At 46.7% G+C, this 20,391-nt stretch overlaps 1 protein-coding gene across 1 annotated transcript in view; it reads left to right on the plus strand.

Annotated features, from left to right (window-relative positions):
• Positions 1 to 20,391, plus strand: part of SPTBN4 (spectrin beta, non-erythrocytic 4) — a 61,628-nt gene continuing 41,237 nt past the window's right edge. Inside the window, exons 1-12 of the mRNA XM_031961629.1 lie at positions 1 to 124; positions 10,536 to 10,744; positions 10,925 to 11,076; positions 11,190 to 11,363; positions 15,971 to 16,062; positions 16,820 to 16,900; positions 17,091 to 17,206; positions 18,324 to 18,436; positions 18,524 to 18,711; positions 18,939 to 19,056; positions 19,470 to 19,628; positions 19,732 to 20,034. Of these exons, the coding sequence (XP_031817489.1) occupies positions 10,552 to 10,744; positions 10,925 to 11,076; positions 11,190 to 11,363; positions 15,971 to 16,062; positions 16,820 to 16,900; positions 17,091 to 17,206; positions 18,324 to 18,436; positions 18,524 to 18,711; positions 18,939 to 19,056; positions 19,470 to 19,628; positions 19,732 to 20,034 (1,689 nt within the window). The 5' untranslated portion in view covers positions 1 to 124; positions 10,536 to 10,551. The remainder of the gene's footprint in view (positions 125 to 10,535; positions 10,745 to 10,924; positions 11,077 to 11,189; positions 11,364 to 15,970; positions 16,063 to 16,819; positions 16,901 to 17,090; positions 17,207 to 18,323; positions 18,437 to 18,523; positions 18,712 to 18,938; positions 19,057 to 19,469; positions 19,629 to 19,731; positions 20,035 to 20,391) is intronic.

The following is a 20,391-nucleotide window of genomic DNA, read 5'->3' on the forward strand; positions in this document are numbered from 1 at the left end:
GAGCACCCGGGGCCAGCCGGAGCTTCGGCAGCGGCTGCTGCGGCAGCTGCGGCGGCATCGGAGGGACAGGAGGAGGAGGGGCGGCCGGAGCGCGGAGGCAGCGGCCCGGGCCGGGCAGGCGCAGGTGAGACCCTGGGGCGGCAGGCCCAGCGCCCGGGGCAGAGAGGGATGGGGGACGGGCTGTGACCCAGCCTGCCGTCCCCCTCCCTCCGCTGCCCCGAGGCCCCACTCCGCCCTGGACCGCCCGCACCTGCGGCAGGGAGGGAGGAGGGAGGAGCGAGGCGGAGGGCATCTTCCCACGGGCCGGTTCCCCCGGGTCCATTCCAGGCCCCGGGGGCCCAGAGCTCACTCCCCGGCCCAAGGCCAGGGGGCTGCTGGCCTCGGGCATGCGTGTGCTGAGGGGCCAGTTCCCCTGGGGTCTCTCTCCGGAGGACCGTGGGACAGGACGGGGTCAGGATGCCCTCCCGAGCCCGGGATCTGGCTCCCTCCCTGCTCATTATTCCGGGCTCATCACCCATCACCCCAGGGTTTCAGAACCGCAGGTTGGGGGTGGGGGAAGTGTAGGACTGGAGGTTCTGGGGCCTGCGGGAGGGCGGGTCTGGGGTGTAGAGACCAGAGCAGTCACTTCCCGCATTCACACACCCAGCCCAGGCTCCCTCCAGCCCTGCTCCCTCTAACCACGTGGTGCTTTAGGCATCCCCAGGATCCCCTAGTCCTTGTTCTGTCCCTGCCTGTCTGTGGCCCCGGTAGGCCCCGAGAACATTCGCTATCTCCCAGGTTAGGTTTTTCCCCTCCCCACCCCTGCTTTTGATCTGCGGGGGAAAAGAACACCTTGGCCCCCTCTCCTGTCCTCCCGCAGAGAGGAGTATGGGGGAGCCAGGGACTCCAGAAAGGATGGGGCCAGTAAGAGAGGACACAGGATTGGCTCCCCCTTCACCCCTGTAACCCCGCCCCAGAAAAAACTTCCTCTCATAGGATATAGAATCTTGAGGGGGATTAGAAATTGTGGGATCTCTCTCATCTTTTAGCCAAAAAACCAGCCCTTTCCCCTACATCTCAGGCCTAAACCTGTGTCTGACTTCAGGTGGTCTTCATTGTTTCCCGGGCCCTCCCTTTCCCTAACTCAGGCTCTGAATGGCCCTTTCCCTGAATCACAGAATCAGGGCATGTCAGCCTGTCAGAGCTGGCAGGTGTCTAACTGGAAAGCTACTGTCCTCTCTTATCACTTTCTGCTCTTTCCCAGCACTCTTAGCAAGACCCCATCAAGTCACATCTTCAGGCTACATCCTCCATCCCCATTCCCTCACTCCCTACTCACTTTCCAATCTGTAGTAGCCTCAGCCCTTCTCCTGTTCCCAAACTATCCACGCAGCGATTGTTGATAATCTCTTGCTAAATCCCAATCCTCTTCCTCCTGGATATTTGAGTAGCTTTTGATATGGGTGCCAGTATGTCTCTTCTGGACATTCTCTCCTCCTGTGGCTTGGGCTTCCTTCCTTCCTTCCTTCCTTCCTTCCTTCCTTCCTTCCTTCCTTCCTTCCTTCCTTCCTTCCTTCCTTCCTTCCTTCCTTCCTTCCTTCCTTCCCAATTAGAATTAAGTGACTTGCCCAGGATCACACAGCTAGGAAGTGTTAATTGTCTGAGGTCAAATTTGAACTCAGATCCTCCAGACTTAAGGACTGGTGCTCTATCCACTGCACCAATTAGCTGCCCTGCTTCTTGTTTGCTTTGCAGAGGTCATCATACATTTATTTTCCTATTCTTTAAACACGCAACCTTGTCTTATAGCTAGCCAGTGCCTACTTCTTCCTCACCTAACTCTCATGATTTAGAGCATCATCAGCGGCCACCTGGAAAACCACCTCTGCTCTCATCTCCATCTCCCTCAGTCTTAGACCTCCTAGATCTGTATCCAGCTGCCCAGTACTCTCCCCTTCCACAGTACTCCCTGAACCCTTCTGTGCTCAGGCAGGAACATATGAGTTGATTAAGAAAGTAACCTTCAGCTTAGGCCTTCTCTGTTGTGCACTTTCCTTCTTCTGCTACTCAGGGAAAACTGAATCCCTAAGGAGAGATGCCTCCTTGGGCATTCCATCCAGTATCAGCCACCCTTCCTGTTATTTCCCTTCCCCCAACTAAGTTAATATTTATTTAATATTTTTATTTCCCCATTACATATAAAACAAATTTTTTACATTTGTTTTTAAAACTCAGAGTTCCAGATTCTCCCCCTTCCTCCCCACTTTTTCCCCCACTTTAAGAAGGCACTTATGAAGTTATGCAAAACCTCCCATAGAATTAGCAGAAGATATGCTTCTTGTTCCTCAAGGTCATTTCCAGACCTTACCACTGACTGCCATCCCCCAGAATCCTTTCCTCATTTGAGATCCACTCCTCCCGGATCAATCCCCCCATCCAGATCTGGGCGGGAGTTATCTGTCAGCCTCTTCCTTTGTCAGATAATGAACCACCTCACTCACAATCTCCTTCAGAACTCCAGCTTCGGCCTTTAGACTTGGAGACTTCACCATGTACATTGATGTTCACTTATCAACTTCCTCAACATATACAGCCACCCACAAAGGTATCACACCTTGGTGATCTCTCCATCATCCATGAAGGTTCCACTCCGAAGACAACAACTGTGAAATCGGTCCCATTATCCCCTAGCCCTTCATTACTCACTGAGGTGCATCCCTTCCGATTTTATTTTTTGCCCTTACAATCACCTCCAATCCTTTCACCCCTTCTCCAAGGCCATCATCTCCCCTTGGCTTTGCTTTGCTCCTTGCCCGGTCTTGGTCCGGAAGTTACCCCGGTCAGCCATACACATCCTTTACTTTCTTTATCCTTTGCCCTTTCTAAACCTTAACCACCTAAACCTGTCTTCTGTGGTCTCCATTCTTACTGAAATTGTCTTATAAATGCTCTGACAGGGTCCACCACAAATAGTTATTATCCAATCCCAATTGGGTTCTTATGTCTACAAAGCAATCCAACTGAGTATCTGCTATTGGACTCCTTATATCGTAACCGTTCCAAACCTTTTTTTCCCCTCCTAAGCCTCCATATTATTTCCTCCTTTGTCCTTACAAAGAACCTCATTTCATACTTTACTGAGAAAATCAAGATTATTGAATGTCCTTTCCCTCTCCTCTTCTCTGAATCTCAAGATCCCTTCACATCCTTTGCCCAAGTTTCTTCTCCTCACTAAGGCTAATCCCTCGATTTTCTCCCTCTATCCCATCCCTTCCTTTTTCCTCTAGCCACTCATAAGAATCATTTATTAAGTGCTTCATGTGTGCTAAGCAATGGGGATATGGAGAAAAGCAGAAAAAGTCCCTGCCTTCAAGGAGCCTCCATTCGCATGGGAGAGAAGCCTTTTTAGTAGCCCAGGGAATTCTGAGGTGATGAAACTCCTTTGTCTTAATATACCTTTTCAGTTTCTTACTTACCCTTAGTCACTGAACAGGTGGTTACCTCAGTAAGATTGAGACCTGTTAAAGACCTTAGCTTAAAAGGCCAAGTTCTCCACTGCATCCAGGCCCACCTCCAGTCGTCCTGATCTATATCTTGCTGCTGGATGCAGAGGAGAAAGTGTGGCAGGTGGTCTTGCACAGCCCTCCCTCCCTCCAATCCAGTTCACTTGCATGTCATGACATCACTTCCCTGATGCATCTTCAAGAACAAAGGACAAACAACAACTTTTTCAGCCACTTAACAGTCTTTGAGAGTGGGTTAGATCCCAGCTTCTTAAATTGTGGCTCATGACCCCATATGGAGGATTCATGACTGAATGTGAGGGTTATGAAGTACTATCAATAAATGTTTGATCTATATACCTACTTTATATACCTATATGCCCAGAGTCACATACAAATTGCACTTTTTTGTTGTGGTTGAGACAGTTGGGGTTAAGTTACTTACCTAGAGTCACACAGCTTAGTAAGTGTCTAAGGAGGACTTAGGTCCTCCTGACTTCAGAGCTGTGCCCTGTGCCATCTAACTGTGCCATCTAACTGCCACTCACATAAAAATTTCTAGGGCAAAAAGGGGTCAAGAGTAGGGAAAGACAAGAAGCCCTGGTCCGAATCACTGTTTAAATGGCCCATGCAGTGTCACACGGGTTGTGTCAGAGACAGGATTTGACACAGAGTCTTCCTGGGTTTGAGTTCAGCTTTCTCTCCATGAGAAAATTGAAGAATTAAGTGTGATTAAGTGATGAGGATGGAAGTGAAACAACAAAAGGTTGAAAAGCAAGTGAGGAGATGGCAATATTGACCAACTCTTTCTAGGTTTCATTGTGAAAGAGGAGAGGCATACAGCATATGGGAAGGATGCTGTCTCCGACAAATATGTACATATAAGGTACATACACGATAGATGGAAGATGACTAAGGGGTGAAGACTCCAATATAAGATTAGCCAAGTGGTTGAAATGGATAAAGTGCTGCATCTCGAATCAAGATTAGTTTGAATCTAGCTTTGGATGCTTACTAGCTGTGTGGTCCTGGGCAAGTCATTCCACCTTTGTCTGCCTCAGTTTCCTCAACTGGAAAATGGGGATGTCAATAGCCCCTACTTCCTAGGATTTTCAGAAAGATCAAATGAGATAATATATTTGGAGAATGCGTTGCACATATGTAAATATTAGCTATTCTTATCAATATTATATTTGGAGCACTTTGCTGTACAAATTTTAGTTATATTTTCTTCCAATTTCTCCTAGCCTACCGGCTCCTTCCTTGCTTCATGTCTGTCTCATCCCTAAAAAGTCTCAACCCGACTGAATCGTTCTCACATGCTGTTTGTCTCTGCTCTTTCACAATGAAACCTAGAAAGAGTTGTTCAATATTGCCATCTTCTCACTTTTCAACCTTTTGTTGTTTCACTTCCAACTTCTTGTTCCACTTTCATCCTCATCACTCAACCACACTTAATTCTTCAAGGCTAGCAAGGTTCTCTATTTTAAAAAATCTTACTAGCTTTTGCTCTTATGTCACCTAGATTCCCTACTGCATCTCTCCCTTCTCTATTCCCTTCCAGAGGGATATCTCTTATAGTAAATAATAATTTTTTTAAAAGAAAAGAAAAAAATTCTTCCAAATCAACCAACTTATCAAAAAGTCTATTCAGTGTTTCTTAGTCATGGCCCTCCACCTCTGGTAAATGGGAGGAAGTGTCTTTTTATGGGGTTTCTTTGAATCCAAACTTGAGTCATTGTAATTCCAGGAATTCATTTTGTAATTTTTTTTATAGTTCTTTCTCACATCATTACAGTCATTTTTTGGACTGTCTTTTGCCTCTTTTCTTATTCTTGGCACATATAAGGCACTTGATAAACAATTATACCTTATTTTCCTGGCTCTGCGTCCTCCATTCTGCATCAGTTCATCTAAGTCTTCTCAACCTTCAATATCAGCACATGTTCTGAATCGATTCCATTCCACGTCATCAGACACCTTGTCACAGGTCCATGACACACACACCGAGCTCTCAGAGCCCAATTCTCCATGCCATCTAGATTCATCATTGTTTCTTGTTGCACAGTGACATATATGACATAGGTCAGCCTCGTTCAGCCATTCCCCACTCAATAGACATCAACTTTATTTTGGGTTCTTTGCAGCCAAAGGTAGTGCTGCTATTGATATTTTGGGGCATAAGAGAACTTCATTTTTGTCACTGACCTCCTGTAGGTAAATGTCTAGCAGTGGAAGTCAAAGGGCATGGGCATTTTAGTTGCCCTTTTCAGCATTTGAAACTTTGACTCCCCTCTCCTCCTGGATGTAAATTTCTCCCTGTTCTTTCTCTTGGTTCTTTTTCTTGGTTCCCCTTGGTTCTATGTATCTGTTCCTTCTCAATCTCCTTTGATGCCCCACCTCTTCCACTGGCAGATTTCCCTGAGATTCTTTCTCTTTTTCGATCTCTTTCTCTCTCTGTCTCTCCCTCTGTTTCCATCTCTGAGGGTTAAGTGACTTGGCCAGGCTCACACAGCTAAGTAAATTTCTGGTGCTAGATTTGAACTCAGGTCCTTTTGACTCCAAAGAGGCTCTCTATTTATTTCACAACCAGCTGCCTTGTCCCCCAAGATTCATTCTTGAGTTTTCTTCCTTTACTTTTTCTAGCTGCTCTTTTTTGACCAAACTCCTGTGGGTTTGCTGTTAGTTACTTCTAAGCCCGTGACCGTGGGGTCTTACATAACTCAAATTTCTGCCCTGAACTCTGTTCTCACATCGTCAAGGGGAACCCAGTGAACCCCCTGGGTAAGGACAGCCAACCCCCTGGCAGTCGGACCCCATGAGAGCCTGACAAGTTAGAGCTTTGGCTTGGATCTAATAAGATCGAATTCAATTGTGATTAATGGAAAACTTGACATGGGTTCAAATGCTCAGAAAAGGGCACACGGGGTATGAATGGTGTGCGTAGGCAGTTCTGAAAAAGAGCCTGGGGTTTTAGTAGACTACAAAGTCACGTGAGTCAACAGAGTGATGAGCCAGCCAGGAAAATGAATGAGCTTTGGGGCTGCATTGAGAGGCAGAGCTTCTAGGAACGAGGAGGGGAGGCTTACAGTGCAGCTTGCCCCAGTCAGAGCACAGCTGGATTGGTATTGGGTCCATTGTTGGGCCACAGTTTAAAAGGGCAGCAAACAGCTGGAGTTTTCAGAGGGCTATAATGAGAATGATGGTAGCCCGTGGCATAGGAAGACCATTTGAAGGAACTGGGGATGTTTAGCCCCAAGAAGAGGAAAGCATGGTCTCTCTTCATGGGTTAGAAGGACCGTCCTGTGGAATAAAGCTTTTACTTGTTTTGTTTAACCTCAGAGGGCAAAACCAGGTGGTAGTGGGAATGAGAGGAGGAGGGAATTGCAAAGAGGTCAAGTTAGGTTTGGTTTCTGGGAACCTTCTGGACAACGAGAGCCCCCTAGTTCTGCAGGCTGCCTCGGGAGGCAAAGGGGGTCTTCTCAATGGATTTCTTCAGGCAGAGGTTAGATGATCACTTGCAAAGGATCTTGGAACAGGGATTTCTTTGGGGCCTGAGTTGGACTGGATTCCACCGAGAGTACATCCAGCTCTAAAATCCTGGGATTTTTTAACCTACCTAGTGGCCATTTTCCAGTGGATGTTCTGGGGGCATTTTATCTGGATGTGTTCAAAGCAGAGCTCTACGTCCACCTCCCTCAAACCCTTCTCTCTGATAAGGGTGCCGCAGCCACCTGTCCAGCTTCCCAGCTTCACAAACTGGCTGCCATGCTCCATTTCCTCCCTCCCTCATTCCCAAGTCTGATTAACCTTTAAGTCTTGCCATTCTCCCAAATGGCTCTTCCCCTCACATGGCCCTTATCTGGCCACTCCCTTCTTTCACACATTCTGTTGTAGAGACGGAGTTCAAATCCTTCCTCAGACACTTAGTAGCTATGTGATCCTGAGCAAGTCATTTAAACTCTCTGACTCTAATTTCCTCATCTGGAAAATAATAACAGAATCTATTCCACAAGGTGGTTAGATGTATAAGATGATAAATATACAGCACTTTGAGAATCTTAAAGTACTTTCCATGCCTCCTGTTGCTATTCTTTTGCTGTTCCTAAAGCAGAGGTCCAGCGATATTATTCACCTGCTCAAGAAACTACAATGGCTCCCTTTCACTGTTAGGATCAAACATAAATTTCTCTTCCTCGAATTTAAAGCCCTTCCCAGCCTCCCTCCTTCCCAGGCTTATTACATTACACATTTTTTTTTCCCTTTCACACGCTTCATTGGCACTGCCCTGACCTACTTGCTGTTCCCTGATTGCCACCTTCCATCTCCTCGTCTCCTTGGTTTTTGCCTTTGCACAGGCTGACCGTCCCCTGGTTCCAGAAAGCTCGTCCTCCTCTCTGCTTTGTAGGATCCCTTATTCCCTCCACCGATGGGAACCTGGGGACCTTCCTGATCCTCCCCCACCCCTGGCCATTGTACCCTCCCCTTTAAATAGCGCTCTTCATTCACCTCATCAATTTTTGTATTCACGTGTCTGTATATCTGTTATGTCCCTCCCATCCCCAAAGAATGTAATCTTTGAGGGCAGGAATTATCTTGGCTTTGTGTATTCACTTCCTGGTTTATGGGGATGGAAAGTGGAATTGAGATTTCAACAAGAATCTAAATTACTAATTCAAGTCATCCCCTCCTCTGTAGTCTCATAGCGTTGCCTGAAACATCTTGTTCAGGGCCACACAGCCAGCTTGTTAGAGAGAAGACTCGAGTTTTCCTAGCTGTGAGATCCCATGCTTCCCCTCTAGCACATGACACTCGATAAATGATTGTCAGATGAATGATTGGGTCACCTGGGACTCTTCCCTGCATCCTCTGCTCCCATGAGTCCTTGGGCCACCTCTGCCAACACAATTCCCAGATCATCTACTGAATCCCACGCTCTCTCTCTTAAGCTCTAGTCTCACACCTTTATTTGCCTGTTGGGCAGCTTCCCTTAGATGTCCCACCGGCCCTGTAGACTCACCACGTCCCAATGGACTTCCTCTGTTTCCTCCCCTAAACCTGCCCCTCTCCCCATTCCCCATTTCTCTTCAGAGCAGTAACATCTTCCAGCTTACTCACCAGACACAGAATCTCCAAATCACTGGTGACCTCATGCTCTCTATCGCTCCTCAGATCTGATCAGTCGCTGAGTGTTGTCCATTCCATGGCCCTAACGTCTCTGGATCTTGCTTTCTCCTTCCTGTTTGGACAGCTACCACGGCAGTTCTCACCCCCATCACCCCTGGCTTAGAATCTTGCCCTAATTGGATGCCTTCTTACCTTTCCCTTTCTTCTACTCTCCAAACCATCTGCCATGAAGCTGTGAAAACAATCCTAAAATCAAGTTGGACCAAGAATATTCAGTAGCTCCCTATTGTCTCTTGGATAAAATAAAAAAAAAAAAAATCCTCTGCATGGCATTCTCATCAGGCTCCCGCTAACTTTTCTAGACTTGCATGAAATTCCCCTTTACATACTCGAGTACTTGGAGTTGGAGCTAGGAAAACTTGGGTTCAAATTCAGCCTCAGACTCTTACTTGCTAAGGCAAATCATTTAACCCCGCTTTGCTTCAGTTTCTGCATCTGTAAAATGGGGATAATGATCATCTCTCTCCCAGGATTCCAATAAGGATCAAATGAGATTAATAATTTTTTTATTATAGCATTTTATTCACAAAACATAGGCATGGGTAATTTTTCAGCACTGACCCTTGCAAAACCTTCTGTTCCAACTTTTCCCCTCCTTCCACCCCCTCCCCAAGATGGCAGGTAGTCCCATACATATTAAATATGTCAAAGTAGATGTTAAATCCAGTATATGTATACATATTTATACAGTTATCTTACTGCTCAAAAAAGATCGGATCTAGAAAGAAGGTAAAAAATACCTGAGAAGGAAAACAAAAATGTAAGCAAATAATAACGGAAAGAGCGGAAACGCTATGTTGGGGTCTACACTCATTTCCCATAGTCCTCTCTGGGTGTAGCTGATTCTTTTCATCACTGAACAATTGGAACTGGTTTGGATCCTCTCATTGCTGAAATGAGATTAATAACTATAAGGGGCTTAGCACAGCACCTGACACCTTCTAAGCACTATATAGATATTAACTTTTGTTATTATTTTATTATACTCCCATTACTTGCTATTACTCAGCTGAGCTCGTCCTCCCATCTTCCGGCTCCTTGCCACTCACTCCTCATCTTTCTCACTTCCCCTTCAGACCGCCATCTTTTTTCAGGCTTCCCCTCACGTGCTCCCTTCCTCCCTCGGACCTTTTCTGACTGTGACTGCTCTTTCCTTCCTCTTCAAACGACTGTGACCAGAAACTCCTTGAGGACAAAGACCTCGGTTGTACCTCGGTTGCCCAATTGCCAGTCTCTCTTATAAGGCATTTCAGAAATTGGGTCATATAGGATGGGATGGGATGCAACGGGTATGACCCCGACACTCTGGTCTTAGCTGACATGCTGGCTCTTCATGGGCTTTCCTGTTCCTTAGATATGTTCTGTGCTCCCCCATCTGTGGCTCAGATTGTTCCCTGGGTGCAAAGGCCTCCCTTCTGCCACGGGGGAGGAAAGCCCTGGCCAGCCCAGCAGGTTCTGGGCAGTTTCTTATCTCTAGAATCCCGATGCTCAAGGTCTTTTCTTTCAGCCCTAAGCTCCTTATTTGTAAAATAAAGGGCTTCTGCCAGCTCCACATCTGGGTGCTCATCATCTGCCTGGTTGGACCTCAGTTTACTCCTCTGTAAAATGGACCAGACGGTCCCTATAATGTATATTACATTTACCAAGCTCCCTGTTTCAGGGCTTTGCATGTGGGGCCTGTCATGCTTTAGTGAATGGATGGATGGATAGGAGCAGGGATATTACAGGCTCTCTAAGGGAAATGATTCTGGGGATGCTGGGGCCCATATCTGGGCTATGAGGAGGCTGGTCCTGCTGGGAATCTGATTTGCTGACCCGGGATTGAGATCTGCTGATGAGTTTCCTTTTCCTTCTCTCCTCCCAAAGGCCCACACGTTCCCCGATGGCCCACATGCCGGGAGGCCCTGGGGAAGTGGACAACATGGAGGGGCCCCCTTCCATCAATAACAACCCCAACCGATGGGAGAGCCCCGAGCGGGGCTGGGACCGGGAGCCCACGGCGGCCCCACCAGCTTCCGGGTCAGCCAATGCAGCTGCCTCACTCTTCGAGTGTTCCCGGATCAAGGCCTTGGCAGGTGCGTGATAGGAGGCCGAGGAACCAGGCAAGTGGGGACCGGAGGCCGGGGCTTCGGGATAGACCAGAACCCAGGGGACGGGGCAGTGGGAGCTCAAGGCCATGGTGTTGTGGGAGGTGGGGCAGGGGGGCTGACGGGTCTGGCCGGATGGGGGAAGCAGCAGGGTGACCTTGCTCCTAGATGAGCGGGAGGCGGTGCAGAAGAAGACGTTCACCAAGTGGGTGAATTCCCACCTGGGCCGCGTGGGCTGCCGCATCAGTGACCTGTACGGAGACCTGCGTGACGGTTATGTGCTCACCCGCCTGCTGGAGGTGCTGTCAGGGGAGCAGCTGGTGAGGAGAGCTGGGGCTGGGCCGGCCGGGGAGCAGGAGACCAGGGAGTGGGACAGCTGGGGTGGCCGGGGAAGGGTAGCTCTGCATGCCCTGCCCACCCCCTTCCTCCCCAGCCACGGCCTACACGGGGCCGGATGAGGATCCACTCCCTGGAGAACGTGGACAAGGCGTTGCAGTTCCTGAAGGAGCAGCGCGTGCACCTGGAGAATGTGGGCTCCCATGACATCGTAGATGGGAACCACCGGCTCACCCTGGGGCTGGTCTGGACCATCATTCTTCGCTTCCAGGTACTAATGACCCAGAATCCTGTCTCCCCCAGGGAGAGTGGAAGCGTTGCCCTGATATGGAACCTTCTCTCTGCCCCTGTCCCGTCGTGCCCTGATAAGGAGCCTTCTCTCTGTCCCGTCCCATCGTGCCCTGATACGGAGCCTTCTCTCTGCCCCTGTCCCATCGTGTCCTGGTATGGAGCCTTCTCTCTGCCCCTGTCCCTCATTCTGACCTTGAAATTCCTCTCTGAAGGCAGGAGTCTTTCCTGACCCAGAGCCCAAATCCAGTGTCCTGTATAAAAGTCTCAAACTCTTGGGCCTCAAAAGTCAGTTCTCATTTCTTGCTCCATGAACCTGAGATGCTTACCTTGACTCAGAACTCAATCCTAGAACCCTCATCTAGACCTTTTACGGCTCTTGCTCTGACCTACAATTCTGTCCTGCAAAATCTTCCCTCATTCAGGAAATGGAACATTCACTGTGACCTAGAATGACTAACCATCCATCTGGAACTCTTACTTTAACCCAGAATTCAATTCCAGTTCTCGTCTAGGAGATTTAATCTTTCAACCTGACTTAGAACTCAATCTCAGAACCCTTCCCTGAGAAATTGCAACTCTTACCTAGACCCAGAATTCTAGTAAAATTCCCAAATGGAAATAAGACTCGACACAAGAATCTCTCCTCCCTCCTCCCCAGGATTTGAAATACTTATCCTGACCTAGAACCACCACCAGGGAGTCTTTAAAAACCCACTTTACCTTGAACTAGAATATTTTCCTTCCTGGGAATCTGGAATTCTGATTGTGACCCAGATTCTAAAACTCCCCTCTGCCTAAGGAGGCTACAATTTTCATCCCTACTCGGAACCTAATTCTGGAACCTGAAGACCCTGAGAATCTGAAACTTTCATTTTGACTCAGACAGGATCCCGTCATTTCCACTAACAAAGAACTTTCTCCTCTTCCTTTTAGAATATAGGAATAACAGTGGTCCCCCAATATTAACATGTACCTCTGGTTCCCTAGAATTCTGACGTGCTTACCCTAACCTAGAATCCATACCTGGGAGTCTGAAAGATTCATTTTGACTTACAGCATTCCCCTACTTAGGAGTCTAGGACTCTCAGACTTTTGTCCTGTCCCAGAAGCAAACTCAGAATTTTCCCTTGGTGACCTTTCCTCCCTCCCGCTAGTAATCTAAGTTATCCCCCCCCCCCATATCCCTCTACCCCAAGTGTACGATTGCTGGACAACTCACTTAACCAATCTCTGCCTCAACTTATTCAACTGTAAAATGAATATTAATCCTTACTTTCCAGGCTTGTTGGGATAAAATAAGATATTTATAAAATACTTACCACAGTCTGTGGTACCCAGAAGTCACAAATAAATGCATGTTCCATTCTCTTTCCTTCCCAAATATTCATAGTCAAGCAAAAGAAAATTATCCTATTGGTAATGTCCAAAAAACGTATGTCAAATTCGCCTCCTGATTCCCGACTCTAACCCTAACCCTCCCGACTCCCAACTCCCGACTCTATCAAGCCCCTTACCTTTCTTGTCAGGAAATGGTGACCATTCTTGAACTTGCGTTCTTTGGAACGCTGGTTGGTCACTGCATTAGTCAAAACTCTTAAGTCATTGAAAATTGTTTGCCTTTGCAACGTTGATGTTGTGATATGATTTTTTTCCCCTGGCTCTGCTCACTTTACCTTGCATCGGTTCATCCAAGTCTTCCCAGATTTGTCTGAAACCATCCCTTTTGTAGCTTCTTATAACATAAGAGCGTTGCATCACAGTCACATACCATAACTTGTTCAGCCATTCCCCAATAGGACAGCCCTTTAGTTTCTTTTTTAAATAATAGCTTTTTCTTTTTCAAAAATATGCAAAAATAGTTTTCAACGTTCACTTTTGCAAAACCTTGTGTTCCAAATTTTTCTCTCTCCCCACTCCCTTTCCCTCCCTAGACAGGAAGCAATCCAATATAAATTAAACATGTGTGATTTTTCTAAATATATTTTCACAATGATTATTGTGAAAATAAAAGAAAAATAAGAAGACTAAAGAAAGAAAATATAGAAAAATAAAAGAAAAAAGAGAAAGAAAAAAACAAGCAAGCAAATAATAACAAAAAAGACAAAAGTATCTTGTAATCCATATTCAGTCCCCATAATTCTCTTTCTGGGTGTAGATAGTTCTCTCCATCGCAAGACTATTGGAATTGCCCTGAATCATCTCATTGTGAAAAGAACCAAGTCCATCACCATTGATCATTATATAATCTTGTGATTGCCATGTATAATGTTCTCTTGGTTCTACTTCATTTAGCATCAGTTCTTGTTAAATCTCTCAAGGCCTTTCTGAAATCAGTTTGCTCATCATTCCTTATTGCACAATAATATTCCATAATATTTATCTACCATAACTTATTCACCATTCTCCAGCTGATGGGCAGCTACTCAGTTTCCAGTTTCTGGTCACTACAAAAAGGGCTGCTACAAACATTTTTGCATATATGGGTCCCTTTCCCTTCTTTAAGATCTCTTTGAGATATGGACCTAGTAGAAAAACTGCTGGATTAAAGGCTATGCATAGTTTTATAGCTCTTTGGGTATAGTTCCAAATTGCTATCCAGAGTGGTTGGATCAGTTCACAACTCCACCGATAATGTATGTGTCCCAAGTTTCCCACATCCCCTTCTATATTTATTTTTGCCTGTCATCTTAGCAAATTTGGTAGGTGTGAGGTAGTATCTCAGAGCTGTCTTAATCTGAATTTCTCCAATCAATAACAATTTAGAGCATTTTTAAAAAATGACTATAAATGACTAATTTCATCATCTGAAAATTGTTCATATCCTTTGCTATTTATCAATTGAGGAATGATTTGTATTCTTATAAATTTGACTCAGTTCTTTATATATTTTAGAAACGAGGCCTTTATCAGAAACACTGGATGTAAAAATTGTTCCCAGCTTTCTGCTTCTTTTCTAATTTTGGCTGCATTCCTTTTGTTCATGCAAACCCTTTTTAATTTAATGTAATCAAAATGATCTATTTTGTATTTCATAATGTATATTTTTTTCTGACTCAGAATCCATTTTCCTGATAGAGCCTGGAACTATTTATAGGTTTTATTAAAATTAGATTAAAATAGATTTTATTGAGATACATTTTTAACATCACCTATATCTTTCATTTTATCTATTCCCCAGTCCCTCCCCAAAAGTCATCTTTTATAATAAGCATTTTAACATAATAATATAATTTAACATATAATAATTTATATTATTTAATGTAATAATAGCATTTTTTCTAATTACATGTACAATTTTCAACATTCATTTCCATAAGATTTTGAGTTTTTCTTCTTCCCTCCCCTCCCTTTCCCAAGATGGCAAGCAATCTGATATAGGTTATGCGTGTGCAATCATGTAAAATCATGTATGTATTTCCATAGTAGTCATATCATGAAAGAAGAAATGGAAGAAAAGGGGGAAAAAACTATGAAAAAAAATCAAAGAAAGTGAAAAAAGTACATTTTGATTTGCATTCAGGTTCCATCAGTTCTTTCTCTGAATGTGCATAGTATTTTCCATATAATAAGGAATTTTTAAGAGGAAGAAAAAGCCAGTAAAATTAATATATTGAGAATATACATGTATGACATACCCGATCGCTTACTAGACTGGTGAGGGGGGAGGTAAGGGAGGGAGGGAGAAAAAACAGTGGAACTCAAAATCTTACAAAAAGTGAAAGTTGAAAACTATCTTTACATTTAATTGGAAAAATAATATAATATTAAAATGAAAAATAATATAATATTAAAATAAAATAAAAAAATATATTGAAAAAGCCTGATCTTATTTCTATGCAGAATTTCTTACCCAGGAGCCTTCACTTCTTCAAAGAAATGGGAGAAAGTCTTAATTTTTTTCTTTGAGACCATACTTAGAGTCTTGGACCTGGAACCTAAATCAGTCCCACCCTAGATGTCCTTCTCAGGAACCTGGGGAGGGGGAAGGAGAATTTGGGATCTAGAATGTCATACCTAGAACAACCTTGATCTCGAATCCCGTCCTAACCCAGAATTCAATTCTAGTGTTTTATTTACCTTGGATTCTGAATCTCTGCTTTGTTATCCTTATGAGATGGTCTAGACCAGCACTACCCAAGAGCTCAGGCCACAATCCTAACCCTGCTTCAATTGAAATTATTTTGGCAAGTACTTATTAAACATCTACTGTGTACATAGCATGGTCCTCGGGGTTGAGTACTAGCTGACATTTCCACGGGCTTTCAGGTTTATCAGGTACTTCACACATATCATCTTCTTTGGTCCTCACAGTGACAGAGAATGTATTAATATCCCCATTTCACAGGTGAGCAAATTGAGGTTCCAAGAAGGAAAATTGCTTGCCCCATGATCACCCAGGTGGCCTCAGTTCCCCTTGATTCTGCAGTCCTTGCTGGTCCATGCTGGAGGCTCTCTCCAGGATCTAAAGCCAGGAATCTGACTTCCCTTGAGATGTCTATTGCCATCAGAGGCCTTGAGGTCCCCCAAGTGTGTGTGTTGTCCCAGACATCCTCCTCTCCCAACTCACACCTTCCTCCCTCACCCCAGATTCAGGTCATCAAGATTGAGACGGAGGACAATCAGGAAACACGATCAGCCAAAGATGCCCTGCTGCTCTGGTGTCAGATGAAAACAGCGGGGTAGGGGCTCCCCTGCCCTCTTCTGGGACCCCCTCCCCTTCTCAGAGTATGGAAAAGTCTTCCGGTGGGAAGAGAGGGAGGGAGCTCTGGGTGGGGAGGTAGATGGAGGATGGGTGTGCATGGGTGGGCAGGAGATGCCTGATGGGTGAAGTGACCCCTTTCTGCCTTCCTCTGTCTTTCTGATTCCTTTTTTTCTGTCTTTCTCCCTTTCCCTTTTTCTGCTTCTCTGCATCTCCTGTCCCCTTTCCACATATCCATTTCTTTCACTTTGTGCTTTTCTGTCTCAATTGCCTTTTTTCCCCTGCTCCCTTTTTCTGTGGCTCTTGGCTCTTGGAACTGGGTTCTTTTTCTTTACATTTCTTCTCTGTCTCTCTTTCTGTCTCTCTTATTTCTCTTTTTGTCTCTGTCTCTGTTTCTGTCTCTCTCCTCCCTCTGTCTTTCTGTCTCTGCCTCTCTTATTTCTCTGTCTCTGTCTCTCTCCCTCTTTCACTGTCTCTGTCTCTTTCTGTCTCTCTTATTTCTCTCTCTGTCTCTGTCTCTCTCTGTTTCCCTGTCTCTCCCTCTTTGTCTGTCTCTTTGTCTCACTGTCTCTCTCTCCCTCTTTCTCTGTCACATTGACGTCAATCACCACTAATGTTCTTTCCCTGAACTCCTCTTTCTTTAAATTTTCATTGCTGTCTTTCCATCTGCCTATTTGCTTCTTGATCGCTCGTATCTGTGTGTCACACACGCCCCTCCCCATCCTACCCCCCCTCAGTTACCCTGAGGTGAACATTCAGAATTTCACTACTAGCTGGAGGGATGGCCTGGCCTTCAATGCTCTCATCCATCGACACAGGTAGATGCCTTGTCCCGGTTCCTGCCTCTGTATACAGACATATGGAGACCCAGCTCTCCCCCCGCCACACCCCTTGCCCTTCCCAGCCCTGGCCCAGCGTTCTCTCCCCCTCGGCTGGGAGCTATTCCGGGGGGTTTCCTGCCCACACCCTCTGCTTTTACTGCCCTCCCCTCTCTGTTCACATCCCCAGGCCAGACCTAGTGGACTTCAGCAAACTCACCAAATCCAATGCTACCTACAACTTACAGCGGGCGTTTCACACTGCTGAGCAGCAGCTGGGCCTAGCCCGTCTACTCGACCCAGAAGGTGAAATTTCTTCTCCGGCTGCCCCAGAATCCCCAGGATCTACTCACTTCTAATCCCTCACATCCTAGCTGTAACCCCCCGGAAATCAAAACAAACTGTCAGAGTTCAAAGTGCCGTTAGAACACACGTGTGCTGACACTTAAAGGGACCTTAGGGTTGGGAAGGATTGTTTATGTATACAACTGAAGGCGGGAAGGGAAAAATGATCTTAGAGGAAGATTGGAAGCCAGGGCAGGGAGACAGCCTAGCCTGGTGGGCAGATAACCAGCCTCCAAGCCAAGGAAACTTTTTAAGGTGCTAAAGTCCAGATAAAATAGAAGTATATACAATGTGATTATATCTATATCTGAATACACACAGACAATTTCGTGTCTAACAGTAGCTATTTCTGGGGCGGGAAAGTGGGAAGGGAAGGGAGTTTTTTAAAAAAGCAAACTGTGAAACATAAATTCATGGTTTTGTAGTGAATCCTCTTTTTAGTGTGTGCTCTGTACATGGAAAGGTTTTTGGTCTTTATATATCTGAATTCAAAATGAATAATTTTTTAAGACACTAAAGTCCAGAGAAGGCGCTGACCTGGAATGCTAGAAGGGAACTTCCTTTAGTGATAATATATAAGTATCATTTTTAAAAGGGAAAAAAAAAAAGAACAGAGGTAGTTTACTCCCTAGATCCTTTGTCTCTACACTTGGTGCTATTTCTATGATGGGACTGGAACAAGACCAGTGTTTTATTGGTATAAGGAACTCCCAGGTCAGGAATCTCCCTCCACCAACACATGGTGGCACTTTCTAGGACCTTAAGGTCTTAGGGAGGTTAGACTTTCCCAGGTTCTCCAGACAGTTTGTGTCAGGAGACTGGAAGTCATCCTTCTGGCTTTGGAGCCATCCTGCTCTCTACTGTTATGACTTATTCTTCCCCCACTCCAGTGATTCCCATCCTCTTTCCACCCCCCGCCCCCCAAAAGGTCTCTAGCACTTTCCCAACATCTGGTTACCAATTTGCCTTTCCTTCTTCCCTGGGCCCCAGAGTCCCCAGCTTGGGTACTGCCTTTTTTCTCCCTCCTGCCCCCATGAGATCACCTCGGCTCAAAGCGTATTTCTCTCCCTCTCTCCAGATGTGAACATGGAAGCTCCAGATGAGAAATCCATCATCACCTATGTGGTCTCCTACTATCACTACTTCTCCAAGATGAAGGCCCTGGCAGTTGAGGGAAAGCGGATAGGGAAGGTACCCGACTTGGTGGGCAGAGCAATGACGGCCATCTTAGCGAACCTCCTTAAGTCCTTGCTGACCTTGTGCCCTTGCCGGGGTTAGGTGCTGGACCAGGTGATAGAGATCGGGAAGATCATGGAGCGTTACGAGGAGCTGGCTTCGGAGCTCCTGGCCTGGATCGAAAGAACTGTGGCTCTCATCAGCAACCAGAGGTTTGCCAACTCTCTCAGCGGCGTCCAGCAGCAGCTACAGGCTTTCACGGCCTATTGCACCCTGGAGAAGCCCATCAAGTGAGGAGCGCCTGGAACTGGAGAGGGCTGGGATGGCATCAGCGGGAGCGGCGGAGTAGGGCGGGAGGGTGGTGGAGAATGTAAGTAGTCTCGGTGTTGGGGGAATGGCGTTGGAGCAAACTACCAAGGGACAGAGAGAGGAGGAGGGTGTGTGGGACAGATGGGATGTTGGAGAGAGAACCAGCAGCCAAGGAGCCCTGGCTTGTTTCCTCTTCCCTGGATTTCAGGTTCCAAGAGAAAGGGAACCTGGAAGTTCTGCTCTTCAGTATTCAGAGCAAACTCAGGGCCACCAACCGGCGTCTCTACGTCCCCAGAGAGGGCTGTAGCATCTCAGACATCAACAAGGTTTGGAGACGGCACGGGGGTGGGGGGCAGACTGCCTGGGTCTCTTAGGGTGTTGGGGCAGTGACTGGGTTCCCGAGAAATCGAGACGGGGAGACAGACTTCAGGTTGAGGGTGACAGTGATTGGAGAAGCTGGGTTGTTTGGGGGATGTTGAGTGAGGGTCTGAGAGGATTAAGAGGTTGGATGTGGAGGTTTAAGAGAATCTGGGTTTGAAGGGGGATGGAGGGACAGATTGGGGGAGGGGAGAGGAATTAGCTTTAGGGAACAGAGCCTGAGTTTGGGATGATGGAGACTGATTTGGGATTGAGGGGCGAGGTTTAGGGGACTGAATTTGGGGCTGAGTTTGGAGGACACGGGGGCTGGGTCTGACCCCAGAAGGGGGTGAGATCCAGTTCCACTCCCCTAAATCCCTAGGCATGGACCCGACTAGAAAAGGCGGAGCATGAGCGGGAGGTTGCTCTTCGAGGAGAGCTCATCCGGCAGGAGAAACTAGAGCTTCTGGCTCAGAGGTTTGACCATAAGGCGGCCATGAGGGAGAGCTGGCTTAGTGAGAACCAGCGCCTCGTGTCCCAGGTGAGCGGGCAGGATAGGGAAAGTTCTGGGGGTGACCAAGACGGGGGGATCGCCAGATCCCCAGCCCTCCATCCCATGCCATCCCTTCCTTCTCTGCACCCAGGACAACTTTGGGTATGACTTGCCGGCGGTGGAGGCGGCCATGAAGAAGCACGAAGCTATCGAAGCTGACATCTCGTCCTACGAGGAGAGGATCCAGGCGGTGGCTGACCTGGCCCAGGCTCTGGCCGGGGAGGGCTACTACGACGCACGGCGCGTTGCTGCCCAGCGCGACAGTGTCCTGCGCCAATGGGAGCTGCTGACGGGGCTCGTGGGAGCCCGCAGGACTCGGCTTGAGCAGAATCTGGCCTTACAGAAAGTCTTCCAGGAGATGGTCTATATGGTGGACTGGATGGAGGAGATGCAGGTGCCTGGGACTGGGGACCAGAGGAAAACACTCTACAGAGGCAGAGATGGGGAGAGACAGAGATAGAGAGACAGAAACAGGCAGAGACACAGAGACAGAGAAACGTATAGAGAGAGACACACAGAGATAGTGAGACAGAGAGACACAGGAAGTCAGAGGGAGAGAGAGAGAGACAGACACTCAGATGGAGAGACAGAGATAGAGACAGAAACAGGCAGAGACACAGAGACAGAGAAACATATAGAGACAGAGATAGTGAGACAGAGAGACACAGAAAGTCAGAGGGAGAGAGAGAGAGAGACAGACACTCAGATGGAGAGACAGAGATAGAGACAGAGACAGAAACAGGCAGAGACA

The sequence above is a fragment of the Sarcophilus harrisii genome, chromosome 3, assembly GCF_902635505.1.
Source record: "Sarcophilus harrisii chromosome 3, mSarHar1.11, whole genome shotgun sequence".
Taxonomy (NCBI): domain Eukaryota; kingdom Metazoa; phylum Chordata; class Mammalia; order Dasyuromorphia; family Dasyuridae; genus Sarcophilus; species Sarcophilus harrisii.